This window comes from Micropterus dolomieu, linkage group LG22 (assembly GCF_021292245.1).
Source record: "Micropterus dolomieu isolate WLL.071019.BEF.003 ecotype Adirondacks linkage group LG22, ASM2129224v1, whole genome shotgun sequence".
NCBI lineage: Eukaryota > Metazoa > Chordata > Actinopteri > Centrarchiformes > Centrarchidae > Micropterus > Micropterus dolomieu.
The window spans coordinates 8,985,837-9,003,236 of record NC_060171.1 but is presented as its reverse complement, the minus strand read 5'-3'; the positions used below and the strand labels follow the sequence as shown (position 1 = coordinate 9,003,236).

The following is a 17,400-nucleotide window of genomic DNA, read 5'->3' as shown; positions in this document are numbered from 1 at the left end:
GGTACACTACACAAGAGGGAGTTTGATTTCTCCACAGTCATCTGCAATACATATGGTGGTTTCAAACACAGTGATGAGCATTTAGTTGAATCAGCCATGCACATTTGGGGGTTACACAAAGGAAGATTATGAGCAACTTCTCACAGATGAAATGAAGAAATAACCCCATAATCAGTCAGAGGCAATGAGGTGCATTACTCGTAATTACATCTGTTGGATACACAGAGAAGTTGTTGGAACAACAACCCATTCAAGTTCCCTGCTCTTGTTATCATCTAAATGCAAATTGGATGTAATAAGGACCTTGTGTGTCTATCTGCTGAAGTTCTGTGCCAACTTATAGGAACAGTATAAAGAAAAAAGGCTTTCAATATTTCTGCACATAGTTTATCAGCTTCCCAGAAGCATGCTTCTAAGTTTGTCAGGTCTTTTTCAAAATATTTCTTTCTCTCTGAACATTTTGTCTTTCTAATTTTTTTGTGAAGGTTTTTGTGCTTCCTGTCTTCGAGGCATCCCTGAGGTTCAGCAGGCTATGATGCACATGAACTCGTGGCACTCTGGCTTCAAATCTGACTCGTAACACGAGTTACCCTTTCTCTTACGACTTACACTCATAAAACCAAGGAGACCTTCTTCACCAGCCAAAAGACAGCACTGGTTGTTCATTCAACTGCTTAGGACAATCTGTGTTCACATTTTCCTGAAACGTGAACTTTTGCGGTCATGCAAATAATGACATAGAGTCACTTTGTATACAACCACAAAACCTCTTAGGATAATTCAGCATACAAACAACTTCAGCATCAAAGAACATGTTTTTTATCCCCTATCAAAATTCAACATGGGTAACATTTAACCCAGACAATCTTTCCCAAACTAAGTTTTTTGCTACCTAAATGTAACCAAATATTAAACATAGAGGTGATTGACTTACTTTTCTCCTTCTTACTATCTCTCCCATTTTGACGACGATTTAGACAACACGTTGTATTGTCTGAAAAAGAATATGTATAAGAATAAGGTTCTCGTTTCTCCTTCCTGTCTCAAATAACACAGGCAACAAATATCTGGTGAATTTGTTATCAGCAACTGCAAAGTCTTTGTTTTGAAAACTATGACAGATGGCTGTAAAGAAAAAGAGGTTTTTTTCACCAGCAAGGTGAAGGTTGGAGCAGCCATCATAGATTACACAGTTGGACTTCTACTGTTGCTACATCTGTACACAGAACAGCTGCCAAAGGGCGTGAGTTATGTACAGTAAACACTGGCTTGTGTTAGAGGACGCATGTTGCCACGACGTCCCTCCAGGCCCACTGGGGTGTGCAGAGTGGCCGCTGTCAGTAAATGATTTGGCGGGGATGCAGTTTGTTTCCCCCTGGGGCAATTTTGTCACCACATGTTCAAACCATTACCACAGATGTGGCTTGAGCGTGTAGGCCCAACAAAACCAGTGTTTACGTTAAATGTGTATTCTATGTTGAAGCCTCATATGCCATGTGTAAGCAGTAACGACTTTATAAGGCAGATGGCACAATTTGGATTTGGATTGAGAAAATTGAGATGTGAAAAACAAGCTGACTTATGACCAAAATATTGCCGGTTTGTTCCCCAGACGAGCTGAACAAATCTGGGAGAGAATAGGCAAAGAGCAGTGCTTGTTCCTTTGTCATTACCACAATTTAGGAGCTCTTGAGCAAGGAACTTACCTCCCATTGCATTGTCCAGGTGTGTGTGTGTGTGTGTGCGTGCGTGCGTGCGTGCGTGCGTGCGTGCGTGCGTGTGTGTGTGTGTGTGTGTGTGTGTAAATATGTAGAGCAGGGCATTCCTGGAAAAAGTACCATTGACACTCAGTGAATCTACTCTGGTAAAAGAAAGGTTAAAGTACCAATTTTGCACCGGACCAAATCCCCACTTGTGCCACTTAGTGCCTTTTCAAATAATCATTACTGTTTTGACTGTTTTGTTTGAGTCTTAGTATGTAGGTTAGTATGTAATAATTCACTGCAATAACAAAGACAAACTATTATGAAACAAAATCACATAGATTGTTAATAAAGCACTTAGCATTTACGGTTCCTCACTTAAATCAAAGTCAGCCCAGAAATACATTTGTTTGTGGTAAAGAGGAGAGAGAAAGGATCATGTTTCAAATTCAAATCCCCAAAGGGTTTCTCCCAGCTCCACCATTTTCCACAGAAACAAGTGCTGTCCTTATTCAAGTCAGTACTTCAGTAATGAAACCAAACTGTGGAAAAATGAAATGGATGTATAAGTTGGAGCTGGAAAATTGGAGTGCTGTTTAAGTTGTTTCGCAGCGTTCTGGGGCTTTCCATGTTATACTGTATTTATTTTGGGTTGACAGCGTTGGGTAGAGGAAAAGTGAGAGTAGGATAGAGAGGCGGGAAAGACAGAGTTGAGCTGTTGTAGGGAGAAAAGCGGGTGGATAGGCTGGGTGGAGCAGGGCGGGCCTCCTCAACGGAAGCTGGTGGATAGGCTGGGTGGAGCAGGGCGGGCCTCCTCAACGGTAGCCTGGTGGAAAACAGTTGTGTGAATGGCGGGATATGGTGGGCTGACTCAGCCAGTAGGCCATGGAGGAATGACTGTTAGGTTGTGAGACATCTAACTCATGATGGAGAGAGTTAGAGAGTGTGTATGCATGTGTGAGTGTGTGTGTGTGTGTGTGTGTGTGTGTTCATGGCCACTAATATGTGCATGGGTGAGTGTGGGTGTTTATGTTTACACCATGTACTTCTGTCTTTGGGTGTGTGCACTGGAATAGTTTAGAGTAACGCCGGTTAATGGGAGGGTTTGAGAGCAAGCATCTGGATAAAGCATTTATCTGGGCCTAAATTCAGCCAAGTAAAGCAAGAGAAAGGTGTCTCCAGGGTTTGGGGGAAGGGGTGATGTGGTGCTGGGGGGAGGTCAATCTAAGCTGGAGAAGGTCAGTCTGGTGGTGTGTGCCTTCAGCTGGTTCTCATTATGGGACTAATGTGACGCTCTGATCTCAAACACACACTGACTTTGCAGACCCAGGTTAAAGCCGGATATGGGTTTTGGGAGGCCCCTTCACTACAGCTTCTGTATCACAGTTTCCCTCCTTGGAGTACAACTAGACTTGGGACCTCATTTACAGAAAGACCTCACTATCAAATTTGGCTGTGGAAAACTGTGCAGCTAAGAAGCTTGAAACTGATATGACAAAGGGTCTCTTGACATTAGATCAGTGTGAGGTTTAAATGAGGTGAGAAATATGAGACGTTTTAATGTTTTTGTTTGGCTGTTATGCATCATTTAAAAATGAATTAAATATAAAACTGGGGCTATAGAGGATAGAACCTCAGTACATTTGGGCTGTAGATACCGCTCTAGTGTCATTTCTGGAGGCGTCACTCTAGCAATCTAGTAATCTTTTGATGTGGTGTTGAAGTCAGGGGATGTAGTATAAAGAGCGCAAATAGTCTGCATAGGGATGAGGTTGGCGTGGTTGGATGGGTCAAACATATGACTTTCACCCACGAGACCACTGTTCATTTTCCAACTGTAACCAATGAAGTCAATGTTACTAACATACTTATTTGAACCCAAATCATGATATTTTTCTAAACCTGACCAAGTACCACTTGTTTTATTTTGAAAGTCTAATTAGACATTGCATATTTATTATTGCTAACTTGACAATATATATATATAAACAACACCGAGGTCCAAATAAAATCTACTAATCTTTCTGATAAATGAGATAATGATGTACATAGAGAAAAAAGAATAAGTGGATCAGTTAATTTATGAGATCTGTCTGGGACATATTTGGAGAATATAGAAGCCGAGTCCAACTTAAACACCATGTCTATCAAGTGTTCCTGTGCACTGGAACCCAGCTGAGCCAGGTTCTCCGGGCCCAGGTCCTAAATCTCTTTCCCTGTGCTGACGTTTAAGTGGAATGATTTATGATAGTGAGCTGCTTCTCAGACAAGTGTTTTCGAGCCCACTGAAAAGCCAATGTCATTCTGATAATTAGTGGTGGAGTGACTGATGCCTGCACTCATACTCATAACTGCAGTCATAAGGGCACTCTGAGTGAAAGCTCAATGGAGCTATTGATATGTCAGAAATGACGGTGAACGGTGAATGAGGCAAACCTGGAAAGAATCACAATGAGAGCAAACATAGAGACATACCTTTTCAGTACAACCAAAATAGTGTGATGGTGGAAAATGATGAGACCAACTTATATTGTCCTCAAGGGCTTTCTGCTCATTCAAACTTAAAATTATGATAATCTCAATGATGCCTCAGATGCTCTCAATAGTGTGCAACAGCATACCAGTCGTATGAATGATGGAAACATAAAAACCCACAGAATAACTGAGGACAAAAGCCTCAAGAGTTCAGAATGCTGACATTAAGTGAAGTACCAAGGATTATAGAGGGGTGTTTGAGTCACGACATAGGGCCGCAGGCTACATCAAGAATGTCTGACTGCTTACGTCAAAGCTGGAAAACACGAAATTCAGAACTGAAGAAATTCTCTACTGAAAAATAAATTTGTGCTCTCTTCAGTGCTCTTAGCGGTTTGACATTTATAATACACTTTTTGGTAGTAAAATCCACTTCCTCGCCGTTGATACTTACATTCTTTATGTTCATAACATTCATTGCTTTGCCAGTGAATTGCTAAATATGCTGATTCTTGTAGAGCCTTGGAACTATGAGGCGGCAATAGTGCAACATAAGGAAGTAAGTGTATTTAGCCATATTTTGGAGAAACAAATGAGTGTTGCTGTGAGCAGAGGAGCAAGATACAAACTTTTAGAGCCACCTACAACCTACAGGTGATACTAAAAAGATGGATTCCTTTACAGTGATCAACATCAGCTAAGATGTACATAGTACTATTGTTAAAGCTATGAGAGGTTCATTTGCCAATTTATATGCAAGACACTGTACATATGTAGAAATTTTGGTAACTGGTGCACTTTAGCTACCTGAAAAGGAGTCACAGGGCAGAAAAAATGGGGAAAGCCCTTAAACTAAGCTGCATCATAGACTTCAAACTGTAGGCCTAAAATAACCAACATTAAAATAATTTAGTTTAATTATCCGTACTAATCAGTAGATGTAGCAGAAGGCCACATAACCTATTTGAGCTCTCATTTTGTGTTTACATTGTAAATATTAGAAACTTAAGTGGCTGTACTTAACTGCTGTCTAATTTCCTCCTGCTATTACCTTGAATCATCAGTGCTGTGGAACAAAGCCAGAGCAGTCTAACCTGTCATGCGTTACATGCAGTGCTCTCAGTTTGTTATTTCAGCTTTACGTTTTTTATGAATATAGTACGGTAGGAAAATGAAACTCCTTTATTTACCTTTAATTAGATTTAAAAGGATCAGTCAGTCCTGAAGTGCGGCACACTTTCTATTCTGCAAGATGAGAAATGTATTATTATAAAAGTCTTAAGTTTAATAGCCTATTCGTGATTTCAATTGCTATTTTGCAATACTTTCTTCCTTCCTGTTGTCTACCTTGACACACTGTTCTACTCACTTTTCACATGGCGAGATATTACACTGCAATTCATTGCCAGTGTATGAAAAAGTTCAGTCTATAAACAGCCGTGCTCTAGCGGAGGGAAAACAGAGAAAATCACAGCTATATGTGTAAACAATCACTTGTTGGACCGTTTCTTGCTTCGTGAGTGTGTGTAAACGGGCGTAGAGGGGATCAGTTGGTGCGTGGAGGGATATAGGTTGAAATAGTATGGGGGGGGTCAATCCTCTGATGTCACGGGGGGATTATTTTAACAAGACCCACCCACTGGGACCTTGGCGGTCGATGGCTTCCGTACCTCGGCTGGGCTGACAGAGGCATGCTTTGTATTAGCCTTAGTCATAAACTACAGCAGAGCCCTGAGTCACTACAATGCTTCTGTTCACGTCTGTGTTTGTCTTACAATGTTGTTAGGTGAGTGAGATCATCAGTCCAAAGTCATTATGACCAATGAGTCTTTTAGTTGAGTGTGATGAGCCAACAAACAGTGAATTTGTCACGCGCCTTATTCAACTGGAATATTGAGTTTGAGGAAGGATGTTTACCTTGTAGCTGAAAATTTGAGAATGACCCACTGTGTACTTCAGAGCCAGCACAATATTTCTTTGTTCGCTGTTGCCTTAGAATACAGTATAGCAAAGTTAACATGAAACTGAAATGCAGCCAACATTTGATGGCAATATTTTCACTGGCAGCGGTGCAAGAGAGTGCACAGACCGCAAAGAAGAGTTCATGCCAAATTTCAGAAGTATAAAACAATGATTTCCAATTATTTGATTGGATGTTGTGTGGTCTTAAGCTACCTCTCTGGCCCCTTCTGATTTCCTGGTCTTAATCTCATCTCAACTCAGTGATAAAGGACTGCAGCTGATGCAAATACGTCTAGGTGTTAGTCAGTAGTTCTCAGCAAAACAAGTCATAGAGTGAAAGGCCCTTCCTTTCTTCTGTATCCCTCCAAAGAAAGTGGGCTTTTCCTATTAATTTTGTATAGAAACCCAGCCTTTCAGACCCCCTCTTGCATTAACAGCACAAACCCAGACAACACTGAGTCTTTCACATCCTTTCCACACTTTCCCTCCCTTTCCTCACAGGTCCATTTTCCTAAGCTGAAATTACATTACACTGCCATTTCTCCTTTCACAGGGAAAGGTCATAATTTTTCCTTGCTGCCGCCACCCCTTGTCTGTTGTGTAAGTGCAAGTTTTATAGAGAAAGAGCCTGAAAAGTTTTAATTATTGCCAGCAAGAAGGCCACTCGCTGAGGCTCCACAAGCCTGTTTTTTTTATGTATTGTACCTCTTCACGCTGGCTAGCATTGGAGTGTCTCAGAGGGATGCAGAGGTAGGTTGGGATTTGAAAGGGGACTAAAATGATGATGTGTTTGCTTTCACACTGACATAGCCTGGTCTGAGAAATGGCTCTATAAAGCCTGTAAAAGCGTGTCCCTGGTGACTTCTGAAAAGTCAGTGGGGAAGGAGAGGGTCCTTGTAAAGCAGCTCTGTCAAGGTATGTAGAGTTGTTGCTCTGCTCTCCGCTGTTTAACAGTGCGGGAGCAGTATTTTCTTATACAGGCAGCTGTATTCAGAGTCAGGTCTGTAAACATGTTGCACCAACATTATCACTTCCCTTAAAGAGCAGCTAGTAGTTAGTTAGTAGCTAGTGTGAGAATATCATTTGTTGAAAACTTTTCAGTAACACTTTCTATGAAGGTCATCGCTGTAATGACTTATATAATGCGTCCATAAGACGTTATAACAATTGTTATAATCACTTACAAACATGCATTAGGCGCTATAGCAAAGGTCATAACGTATTATGACCTTTTGATTAAATTTTTAAAAAACAACCAGCAAGGAGACTTAATACAAATTAACTCGCTCCAAACTCACTCCTCTCCCGCTTGACGCAGCTTCTGTCCCCAGAGTCAGAGTCCTGCTTGGAGCCGCCTTAAATCACCTTGGTACTATATTCCCTGTGATGAACTTACCGATGTAGGCCTCAGAAGCTGTGTTTGGTCCCGGTCTGGCTGTGTTCACTGGGAAGCTACTGAGACCGGTTCAACTGCCTACTCGTTCGCCTCTGATCTAGTGCTCATTCCGGTGCCTCTCCCCAGCAACATTCATCGTTAATCTGCCGCATTATAGTCAATGCTTGCGAGTCCACCTGACGTGGCCGCAGCCTGTCCCAGAAGCGGCTCTCCGCTCCGCAGAGAATAGTTAGAAGGTCTATTTTTGACGCAAGCCGTGTCAAGCAGCACAGAGCAGATTGAAAAGTCAGACACAGAACGGTATAGAGAATTTTCAGAATAAACCATCCTGTGGTGACTCCCAATTGTAAAACAACAATAAAAACAGACATAAAAAGAAATCATTTAACTACGTAACCTACTTAATCATAGTAGAAGCACAAAATGCAAATCACCAAATTATTACCAGATGATCACCAAATCAACAAAATCTAAACATGTCAGCAAACTCAGGCAGGGAAAACGCTCTAATTCTGAAATGTTCCTTGTGGGAAATGTAGCCTGAAGTTGACGGAATGAAACAGGGTCACATAGAGCTGTAAAGAAGGTAGTAGTTAGCACAAAATGGACAAATTAATAACAATTAAATAACGTGGGGCGGGCTGTACGCTATGAACGCATCAAAACCTCAGTGTAGCTGTAACGTCAGTGGATTCCCAGCGTATTTGTCTTCTGTCTCACCGCTTCAGCTGCAAAAGCTTGACCAACAGTTAACTGTTAACAACTAACTGGTTTTGAGGATCTTGTGGAGGAGCATGTGTGGGCACATATCACATTTGAGAAGCTAAAACTAGCAAATATTTAGCATTTTTGCTTGATACTCCTATATACTCATACAGTATATATTATAATCAATGTTGGGCAAGTTACTCAGAAATTGTAATATGTTACTAGTTACTTATTACTCCTTAAAAATAATAATAATAACTTATGGTTGAGCATTTCAACTTGTGGCTGAAAATTGTTGATATACGGGACTCCCTTGTAAAAGAGACATGCCTCAATGGGACTTTCCTGTTAAAATAAAGGTTAAATAAAAAATATTACTTTACTTATTTACGTAACTAGTTACGTTACTCGTTAGGTTACTATATTACTTTATATATTACTAAAACAAAGCAGTCTCTTATTACAGCAGCATGTTTTACTCGTTTCTTAAGGCCACCAGCTGAAATAAAAAACTAAAGCAAGTAAATCCCAACTTTTGAACTACTGTTTTTCTGCACATGTTTTTAAGTGCAGTATTCAGTGTTTTTACAAAACAAAAATATTGCTTACGCCACTCTCTCCCAACTAGTGCATGCATCACTTGGAGTAGCGGCCAGAGTTTCTTTCTCTGAGTTTCACGTTTCTGTGCTGCTTAAGCAGATACTTCATTAAATTAGATGTATAATTGTTCACGGTTAAAAGCTTTTTGCTGGTCGCCCAAAGTTTACAATGTTCTTTGCAGCTTTGACTGTGACACAATTATCGCAATACTTACAGCTGTGGAAAGAGCATCTATCTTCCTCATTTTCCATTCTTCCTTTAGCTTTTTGGCTAACAGCTGACTTGAACAACATATGGTCCGGTGCCGCTGACCTGCATTACTTGCATTACTTGGATTAGTAACTGTAATATTATTACTGTTTTGGAAATATAATCCCTTACACTACTAGTTACTGGGGAAAGTAATAATATTCCGGTAAGACGTTACTGCTCAACACTGATTAGAATCTATGTTCTGATGAGTCCACTGGGTTGCTATCTGCAGACATAAAAGGAAAACTAATGTTTATCATAAGCACAAGTGCTTTTGACCCTTATGAGAGATGTAATTGCTCATTATGGTAATGACCATGTTGCCATATTCTAAACGCCATTACACCCTTAAAAGCTCTCTAATTCTATCTATGGTCAACAACACCCTACCCTTTGTATAATTATATCCAGAGGCCATTATACCCTGTTGTAGTAGGCACAGCCCAGCAGAGGAAACAAATGACCAACATAACTACTATTTATAGTCAAGCTAACTGTGGTTTAACCATGGGTTACGCAAGTAGGTGGTTTGTTTGGATTGGCGACAGTGTTACCATGGCAACATTTTTGTAGAGGAACACACACTGGGTATCCTTGGTTCTGCATAACATTTTGCAACAGCAGGTCATATTATTTGAGAGAAAAGTGGACCGTTATGTTTACAAAATAATAGCATTGTGTGTTAACACTAACATTAGTCAAACCAATATAAATTAGAAACTTCTTCTTTAGGGTATCATGCATGACAAAAGTATTTTCTTTGATGATCAAAATCTTATCTGTCTGTAGCATCTCATAATATGAGATATATATATATACTCATTGACGCAAACAAGTCATGGGACAAAACTTCGTCTGAATGTCTCAAATCTTCCTGCACTTGTGGTCAGCGTGTCTCTCCTCCCCAGAGCTTTTCCGGATGTGTGTCGATAGATTGAGACCAAAAGAGGACGGAGAAGAGGAGGAGGAAAGGGAAAGAAAGACAACAGGGTAATTCATTCAGCCGTCTGTGAAAGAGAGGAAGACTCAGTTTCCTCAGAGCATTATAAATACAAGCATAGTCAGTCATCAAATTATAGCCATCTGCATTGGCCTGAGACCAGGATTCTGGTTGATGCACAATAAAGTAGTGTGAAGAGTGGTGTGGTAGCTAAAGTGGATTGGAGACTGTCCTCTTAGGTGGTTAAACCTCCACACACAGTGTGGCAGCAGCTTCACAGCTCCAGCTTACACTTTAAAGGAGCAGGGATGCTGCTTTACAGATAATGATGCCTTGTCAGCGAAATCACCTCAGCTAGATCCCATCTATACCCAGCCCAAAGTCCCTGGAGAGTGGAGAATATAGCTGAGTGTAATATTGCAGTAGAAAACATGAAATGTGCAGACTGGTGATGCACATTGCTATTCTATCATAATTATGTTTTTCTTTCATCCTGTAGGTATGAGTCAATTTTTGCATACTTGTGAAAAAGTGTGAACACAGGAAAGGTTTAAGCAAGGCTCGCAGAGACAAAAGAAGTGTCACAGAGCAGGGCTTTTATACAGATAGCATACTGCAAATGTACTTTTCCTACATGAAGCCTACTCCATACAGAGCTTTACACAGTTTAGCTTGGGAACTAATGAATTCCAGGTCCAGGTACACTGTAGAGAGTAAAGCTATTGTGTGTATCATTAGAAAATGTGCTTCTTTTCCTGAAGGCAACAGCAGCAAGATGAATTTGAACCAGAAAATCCCCAGGCAGAATTGTCTTGGCATCGCTCTCTCTTTCAGCTTTTTATCCCCATGCTCAGTGAACAATCCAACAAAAGCTCGGGTTTAAGAACCATGGAGCTCATTGCGATTTTCTTTGTTAATGCAATTGCCTGTAAGAAAAGATTCTGTTCCCCCATTTTTCAGTTTCAGCCTGAAGGCTCCTGTGCAATTAGCCCCAGTCTTTCATTTGGAATACCTTAGCCTTAACAGAAACTCTCTGAACTGTTCCATAATAGCCTCCGGCACAGTCAGTAACAGCTAACGACAATAGCCTCTGAAAAGTGACATTCTGAAAATGAATGATGTGTAACTGTAATAATTTCATTCAACTTGCATGTTCAGCTCCATTCTAGTTTTGAATTGCCAAGTAGGATGTCACTGCTTTAGTTTTGCCAGTTTTCTAAAAAAAAAATAAAATTGAATTCACATTATATGGAAAGTTCAACATGTGATAATAATACTTTCCTGTGATATTTATTTCTGAGAGCCATCAACATGGCGTTTCTATGGCTGCAGGAGGCTGGTGCTGTGCAGTAGTGTATAATTGAAAGTCTTTGTGTATTTGCACTGAGACCGTTCATCACTGACTTTGTTCATGACAGAGCAGCCTTGGAACCAAAAGCAAATGCCTCTTAGTGAAATCACAAAAGCATGGGCACAACGATAAAAGCTGCGCTTTCGTCCTTCCTGACATCAAAATGATTGAGTTTGTTCACATTTCCAATGTTTGTTGCAGATCTGGGAGGAGGGGTTCATTTACAGGATGAGAAACAAAATGAAAAATTAACCCTTTAGTGTTTTGAAGTTGGCAGCATGGCATAAATGCAGATGCAACACAGACACAAGCTGCCCTTTAGAGAAACACAAACACACGCACACACACACACACACACACACACACACACACACACACTTGTTCTCACATGGACACCTTCAAACTTGAGAGACTTGAGAAAATTCTTTCACCATTTATAGCTATGAATGTGAATGTTTAGTTTTTTCCTCTTCTATTTTCTGTGTCTGAGAAGCTATTCTGTGAGATGTTTGTCTCATGGCTTCAAGCCCACCGTCCTGCAAAGTTATGGGATGCTACTTTTGATTTTGAGGGAATATTTTGGTCCTCATGATCTCATAGGAATGTTCTAACTTTGACACAGCAATGTCTCTCTCTGCTTTAATATTCCAAATATTCCAAAGCATTAGCATTGCGTGTTCAGAAGACTGCCTTCTTTGCTGTATTCCAATGAGTTTCTGTCTTGAACTATCACCCATGTGAGGGTGAGTGGGTGGCAAATGGAAAGCCCCTTTTCTATATCTCTTGGCTAAGGCCACGGAAAACCCATGCTGAAGAAACGGGGTCTTGGAGGTGGTCCAGTTTAATTTCAGAGCATGTGCACTGGGAAATAATTGACTTCCTCCATGGTTTACATTTTGTCAAGGGCCCCGGAGAGCACAGTCCGAGGCAGGTGGCCGAATTTGCATATCATTGGAAATGAGACAGCTCAAGCCTGGGAAATCCTGCACCCCAAGACTCTATATGCCCAGAAAACCTCCGCAGGGGTAATGACTGATGTCTCAGTGAGAGAATCCCTTTGAGGCCAGAGGAGCTCCTCTTCAGCCAGGAGCAGATGGAGGACACCTGATAATATAGAAATCAGTCCAGAGCAAGTTGCACTGTAACGTTAGACTCCGAAAAATGCTCATCTAATTAGTGTCTCCAAACTCCCACATTAGAATTCACAAAGTTGCCATCCAGCAGTTGTAGGATATGACAGCAGTTATATAGCATTGTATGCAGATTTTTGTATGTTGTCTTTGTATAACATTGCTCATTATACTGTATATAATGAGCCATGTAATGTTGCCACACCATAGAAAATGCAAATTGTGTCAGGTAAATCAGGTAATTTCATTTTCCACTAAAAATGTTGGTGTTTTTCTTGTCTAAATGGCAACAAAACTATGGCATTTTTGTCTTTATTCAAAAGTAGACAGTTAAAGAAAAAATGTGTTTGTGTTGGGTGACAGACAGTAAAAATCACTGATTGTTGCAGTTATGTAGTATGCCTTAGACTTCTAGGCTAACATGACACACACATGTTAACTTTAAATGCTATTTTCAACCTTCACAGAATCCTACTTTGGGGACAGCTTCTGCAGTTTACAAGCCGTTCAAGATGTCTCCACCTTCCACCTGTCACTACAGATCAAGACTAGTCGGCGAAGTGGGCTGCTGTTACTGGCTGCAGGAACAGAGGACTACTTGTTCCTTGAGCTCCAAAATGGGAAAGTACAGGTGAATATTTAACAATGTGCGGAACCAAGGTTGAAATGTTTTCACACACCTTCAGATGATGTAGATTAGTCAGTCCCAAATCATCATCTGTGAATTTAAGACTGGATGAGCATGCATGTATTATATCAGAAATGAGAAGTTTTAGCACTGCACAGGCACTTATTTTAAGAGAAAGTATGATACCTAAAAGACACAGCAGGACTTTAGACAGACAAGACAATAATGTCTGTCTTTTGTGCCTAAACAACTTCTTCCACTACCAAAAAACAAAAATATTATCATTTTTATTTTCCTTTGCGGGAGAAGCAAGTATGAGAAAAAACACTTTAATTAACTATAGTAATACATACATATATAGATAGATAGATATATAGATATGTATAGATATATATATATATTTAATTATATTATATAAATAAATATTATTATAATATAAATATTATTATATATTATATATTATAATTTAAAGCAGTGACAGTACATGCCATAAAATTACATCCCACATGAAAGTACTTTTGTGCATTTTAACTTTAAAATATCCCATACCTTTTGAATGCATTACAAAGGTGTAAATGGGTTGTGAAGAGTGTGACTTTAAATGTAGTCTTGAGAGCCATTCAGTTTGTATATGACCCATTTCATAGGTGTCTCTCTGAAAACAACCGAATATGATTGGATATTCCTGTTGTCTTCTCTTCTTCTCTCACTGGAATGAGAACCATGACATTTCACATCTATAATTAATTGCTTGACAGCTTCAAAAAGAAGCAGAATTAGTATCAGGTGTGCTATCACAGAGATTCATATAGCGTTTCCCCAGGAAGGACAATAATGCTGCATTTTCAATGAGGTGAAATCTCAGGGTACGTGTAATAAAAGGAAATATTACTTTCTTAGTCTTCTTCATTCTCTTCCTCCTGTGATGAGGAGGATATGAGATGCACTATGCAAATAGACTCAAGGCTTTACAGAAATTAAATTGCCTTATCTGTCATGCATGCAAAGAATCATATGGTTTAACCTATCTGATCTTATTCTTGAAATATCTTGGAACTAGTTCATTTTCTAAATCTAGCTTAGTCATCACTGTGAGCATACCTGAGGAATTTTCTGGGGTACAATGACTAGATCATAAATTTTAATATTGCAATAAAATTAGTCTTTTACTCAAGTGTTTTATGAGTCAGCGAATTAACCCTCCATAAATGTTAAGTGAGAGGATCCAGAAATGGTCATGAGCATGGATAAGAGTACTTGGTTTTGTATTTGTGTGTTGTTTCTTTTTTTATAAATATTGACAGAACTGTTCAAAGTTGTTATGTTCATTCCATTTTAGGGGTATTCCCTTTAAAAATTAGCCCTGAGTCACATCCATGTGTTGCCCATTTATTATGTAATGTTTTGTTTTCCTGTAGGCACGGATGAACTTGGGGGCTGGCGAGGTGACACTGTCCTCATCCCAAGGAGTACAACTGAACAACCTTTTGGAGCATAAAATCTTACTCACACTGCATGATGGCAAACTCACCATGACAATTGATGAGCTCTTCCCGACATATGTTCCCTTGAATGATGACGGGGAACCGCTCAATATTGACTTGGGCATTTGGCTTGGAGGAACAGGAGACCTGGATGCTCCCTACCTCAGCAATGCTATTCCCCCTTTCCGTGGCTGCATGACTCAGGTCAAATTTGAATCCCATCAGTTTGATATTCTCAGCAAAGCATTTAAAGAATGCCATGACACAAAGGAATCCTGCAGCAGTGAGTTTGAGGCTGGTGATGGGGAGGCAACTAGTTTCAGCACTCCTGATTCCTTTGTGTCATTCCCCACCTGGAGCGGGGCTAGTGGTGCTCCTAGGGTCTTAGAGGTCCTAATGAAAACCACCATTGAGGATGCGTTACTTGTTTTCCACCCTGGCCGAGAGTCAGACTTTATTGCTATTGGTGTTGTGAAAGGCTATCTCAAAGGTGTGCTGGACCTTGGCAGTGGCATGGAGGTACTGGAGAATAATGAGGTAAAGCTGGATGATGATCAGTGGCATAGAGTCAAGGTACAGGTCAGTGAGGATTCCTTTGTCATTAATGTAGATAGTCAGTTTTCCTCCCTCACTTTTAATTCATCAGAAAAATTGGACTTGGTTGGAAACTTATATCTGGGAGGCATCCAGAAGAAAATGAAGGATGTCTTTCGTGAGAGCGGGTCCTTAAATCGCGCAGAAGAGGAGGAATTAATAATCGAATCCTTCATTGGTTGCTTGTCGGAAATCAAAATAAATCAGAAGGATAGAAGCCTGCAGGATGCTTTGGTGACCAAAGACGTTCATGTTAAATGTGAAGGAGAGGACTATGACTACTCAACTTACTATGACACAGACACAACCACAACTTCCCCACCTGTTCGCAATCCATATGGTGATATGGACATCAACGAACAGCACTGCTACCCAACAGATGACACACCAGAGATATTCAAAAATGTAACAAAACTTCTTGATGTCACCCCATTGCTTGTGCCTGAAGGTGGAGAAGTTCTTCTTGATATCAACAACCTTAGCCCTACATTTGACCTCAGTGCTGCAGGAATGCGTCAGTCTGAGATAATTTTTACTCTCCAGAATGATCCCTGGTATGGCTTGGTTGACATGAACATTAACACAAGACGGACACAAAAGTTCACTCTTCTTGATGTTGTCAATGAGAAAATTAAGTATATGCATGATGGAAATGAAAGGCATGCAGATCAAATAGAGCTACATGTGGTTGTTCACACTGAGGGCTACCTTCCAGAATGTTTAAAATCTCCTCAAAAGTATGTCCTCCCAGTTGAAATTCTTCCCGTCAATGATATACCACAACTTGGTGGAGGAGAAATCACCATCACAGAAAACGGCAGGACTCGTTTGAGTCCCAGCCTTATCAAAATCATGGATTCTGACAACCGCTGTGATGAATTAGTAGTAACTGTAACCTCAGAGCCTTCAACAGAAGTTGGTTACTTAGAAAACAGCCAACAGCCAGGAATAAGCATCTCAGAGTTCACTTGCAGGGAGTTGAAAGATGGAAATATCTATTTTGTACACAGAGCGGGTAATGCTGCTGGAATTACACTGGAGGTATCTGATGGACAGTCAGTAAGTCACTCAGCTACTTTTAAGTTATCTGTGGCACAGCCACATATGACTATTGTCACCAATACTGGCCTTTTCTTGTTCCAAGGAAGCAACGCATCTATAGGTGTTCAAAATCTGGCTGTCCTCGCTCATCCTCGTTATGGAGATATTATTTATAACATTACACAACCTCTGCTGTTTGGAGAACTACAGGTGATGACAAGTGATGGAATGTACAAACAGGTTACAACTTTTCATCAATCCGATCTGGAACAAAACCACCTTAGGTATGTCAGCACAGACTCAAGTGACCAGGAAGATATTTTGGTCGAGCAGATTCAGTTTGATGTCCACCTAGGGCACTTCTCCCTCAGTAACAACACCTTCTTAGTCAAGATCATTCCAGCACAAGTGAAAGTTTCTAATCTGGTTCCACTGGAGATGCAGGCCGGTGAGGAGCAAACAATCAAACTTACAGAACTTAAAGCTGAAATAAAAGGGAAAAACCCAGATCCACAAACTGTAAAATACATTCTCATTAAGCCTCCAACGCTCGGTAGTCTCCAGCTATTAGACAGAGAGTTGGCTGAAGGTGACGTCTTCACACAGAAGGACATTTTGGACAGCATTGTTAGCTACAGGGTGCGTGTGCAAAGAGCTGTGAATAGTATTGATCAGTTTCAGTTCAGAGTCCTTGCTGATGATCAGTACTCCCCTCTATACACCTTCCCTATAAACATCCTTGCAAATGCAGATGCTCCCGTGCTGACCAATGAAAGGCTGGTTGTCTTACAGGGTGGTGAGCTCACTCTGAACAAAAACTATCTTTGGATACAGTCTCCAGGTATTACAGATTTTATGTTCCAGGTCACACAAGAACCAAAGTACGGACGACTAATAAGGGATTCCCCACCCGGGCTGCCTAGATTTGAGGGGGCAATAAGAGTATTCAGCAGTGAAGACCTCCAGCTTGGCAGGCTTATTTACAAGCATGATGGCTCCAAGACAAGCAATGATGAGTTCCATTTTTCAGCATTTAATCAAGGAGCGAAAATTCTAGACAGTCAGGCAACAGTGAGTGGTGTTTTCAGAATTTCAATCCAATCCAAGAACGAGCATGCTCCTGTGAGGGTTGTGGA

General features: G+C 40.5%; 1 protein-coding gene across 1 annotated transcript in view; it reads left to right on the top strand.

Annotated features, from left to right (window-relative positions):
* Positions 1 to 17,400, top strand: part of cspg4 (chondroitin sulfate proteoglycan 4) — a 70,666-nt gene that overhangs the window by 25,026 nt on the left and 28,240 nt on the right. The window contains exons 2-3 of the mRNA XM_046038456.1: positions 12,985 to 13,148; positions 14,564 to 17,342. Of these exons, the coding sequence (XP_045894412.1) occupies positions 12,985 to 13,148; positions 14,564 to 17,342 (2,943 nt within the window). The remainder of the gene's footprint in view (positions 1 to 12,984; positions 13,149 to 14,563; positions 17,343 to 17,400) is intronic.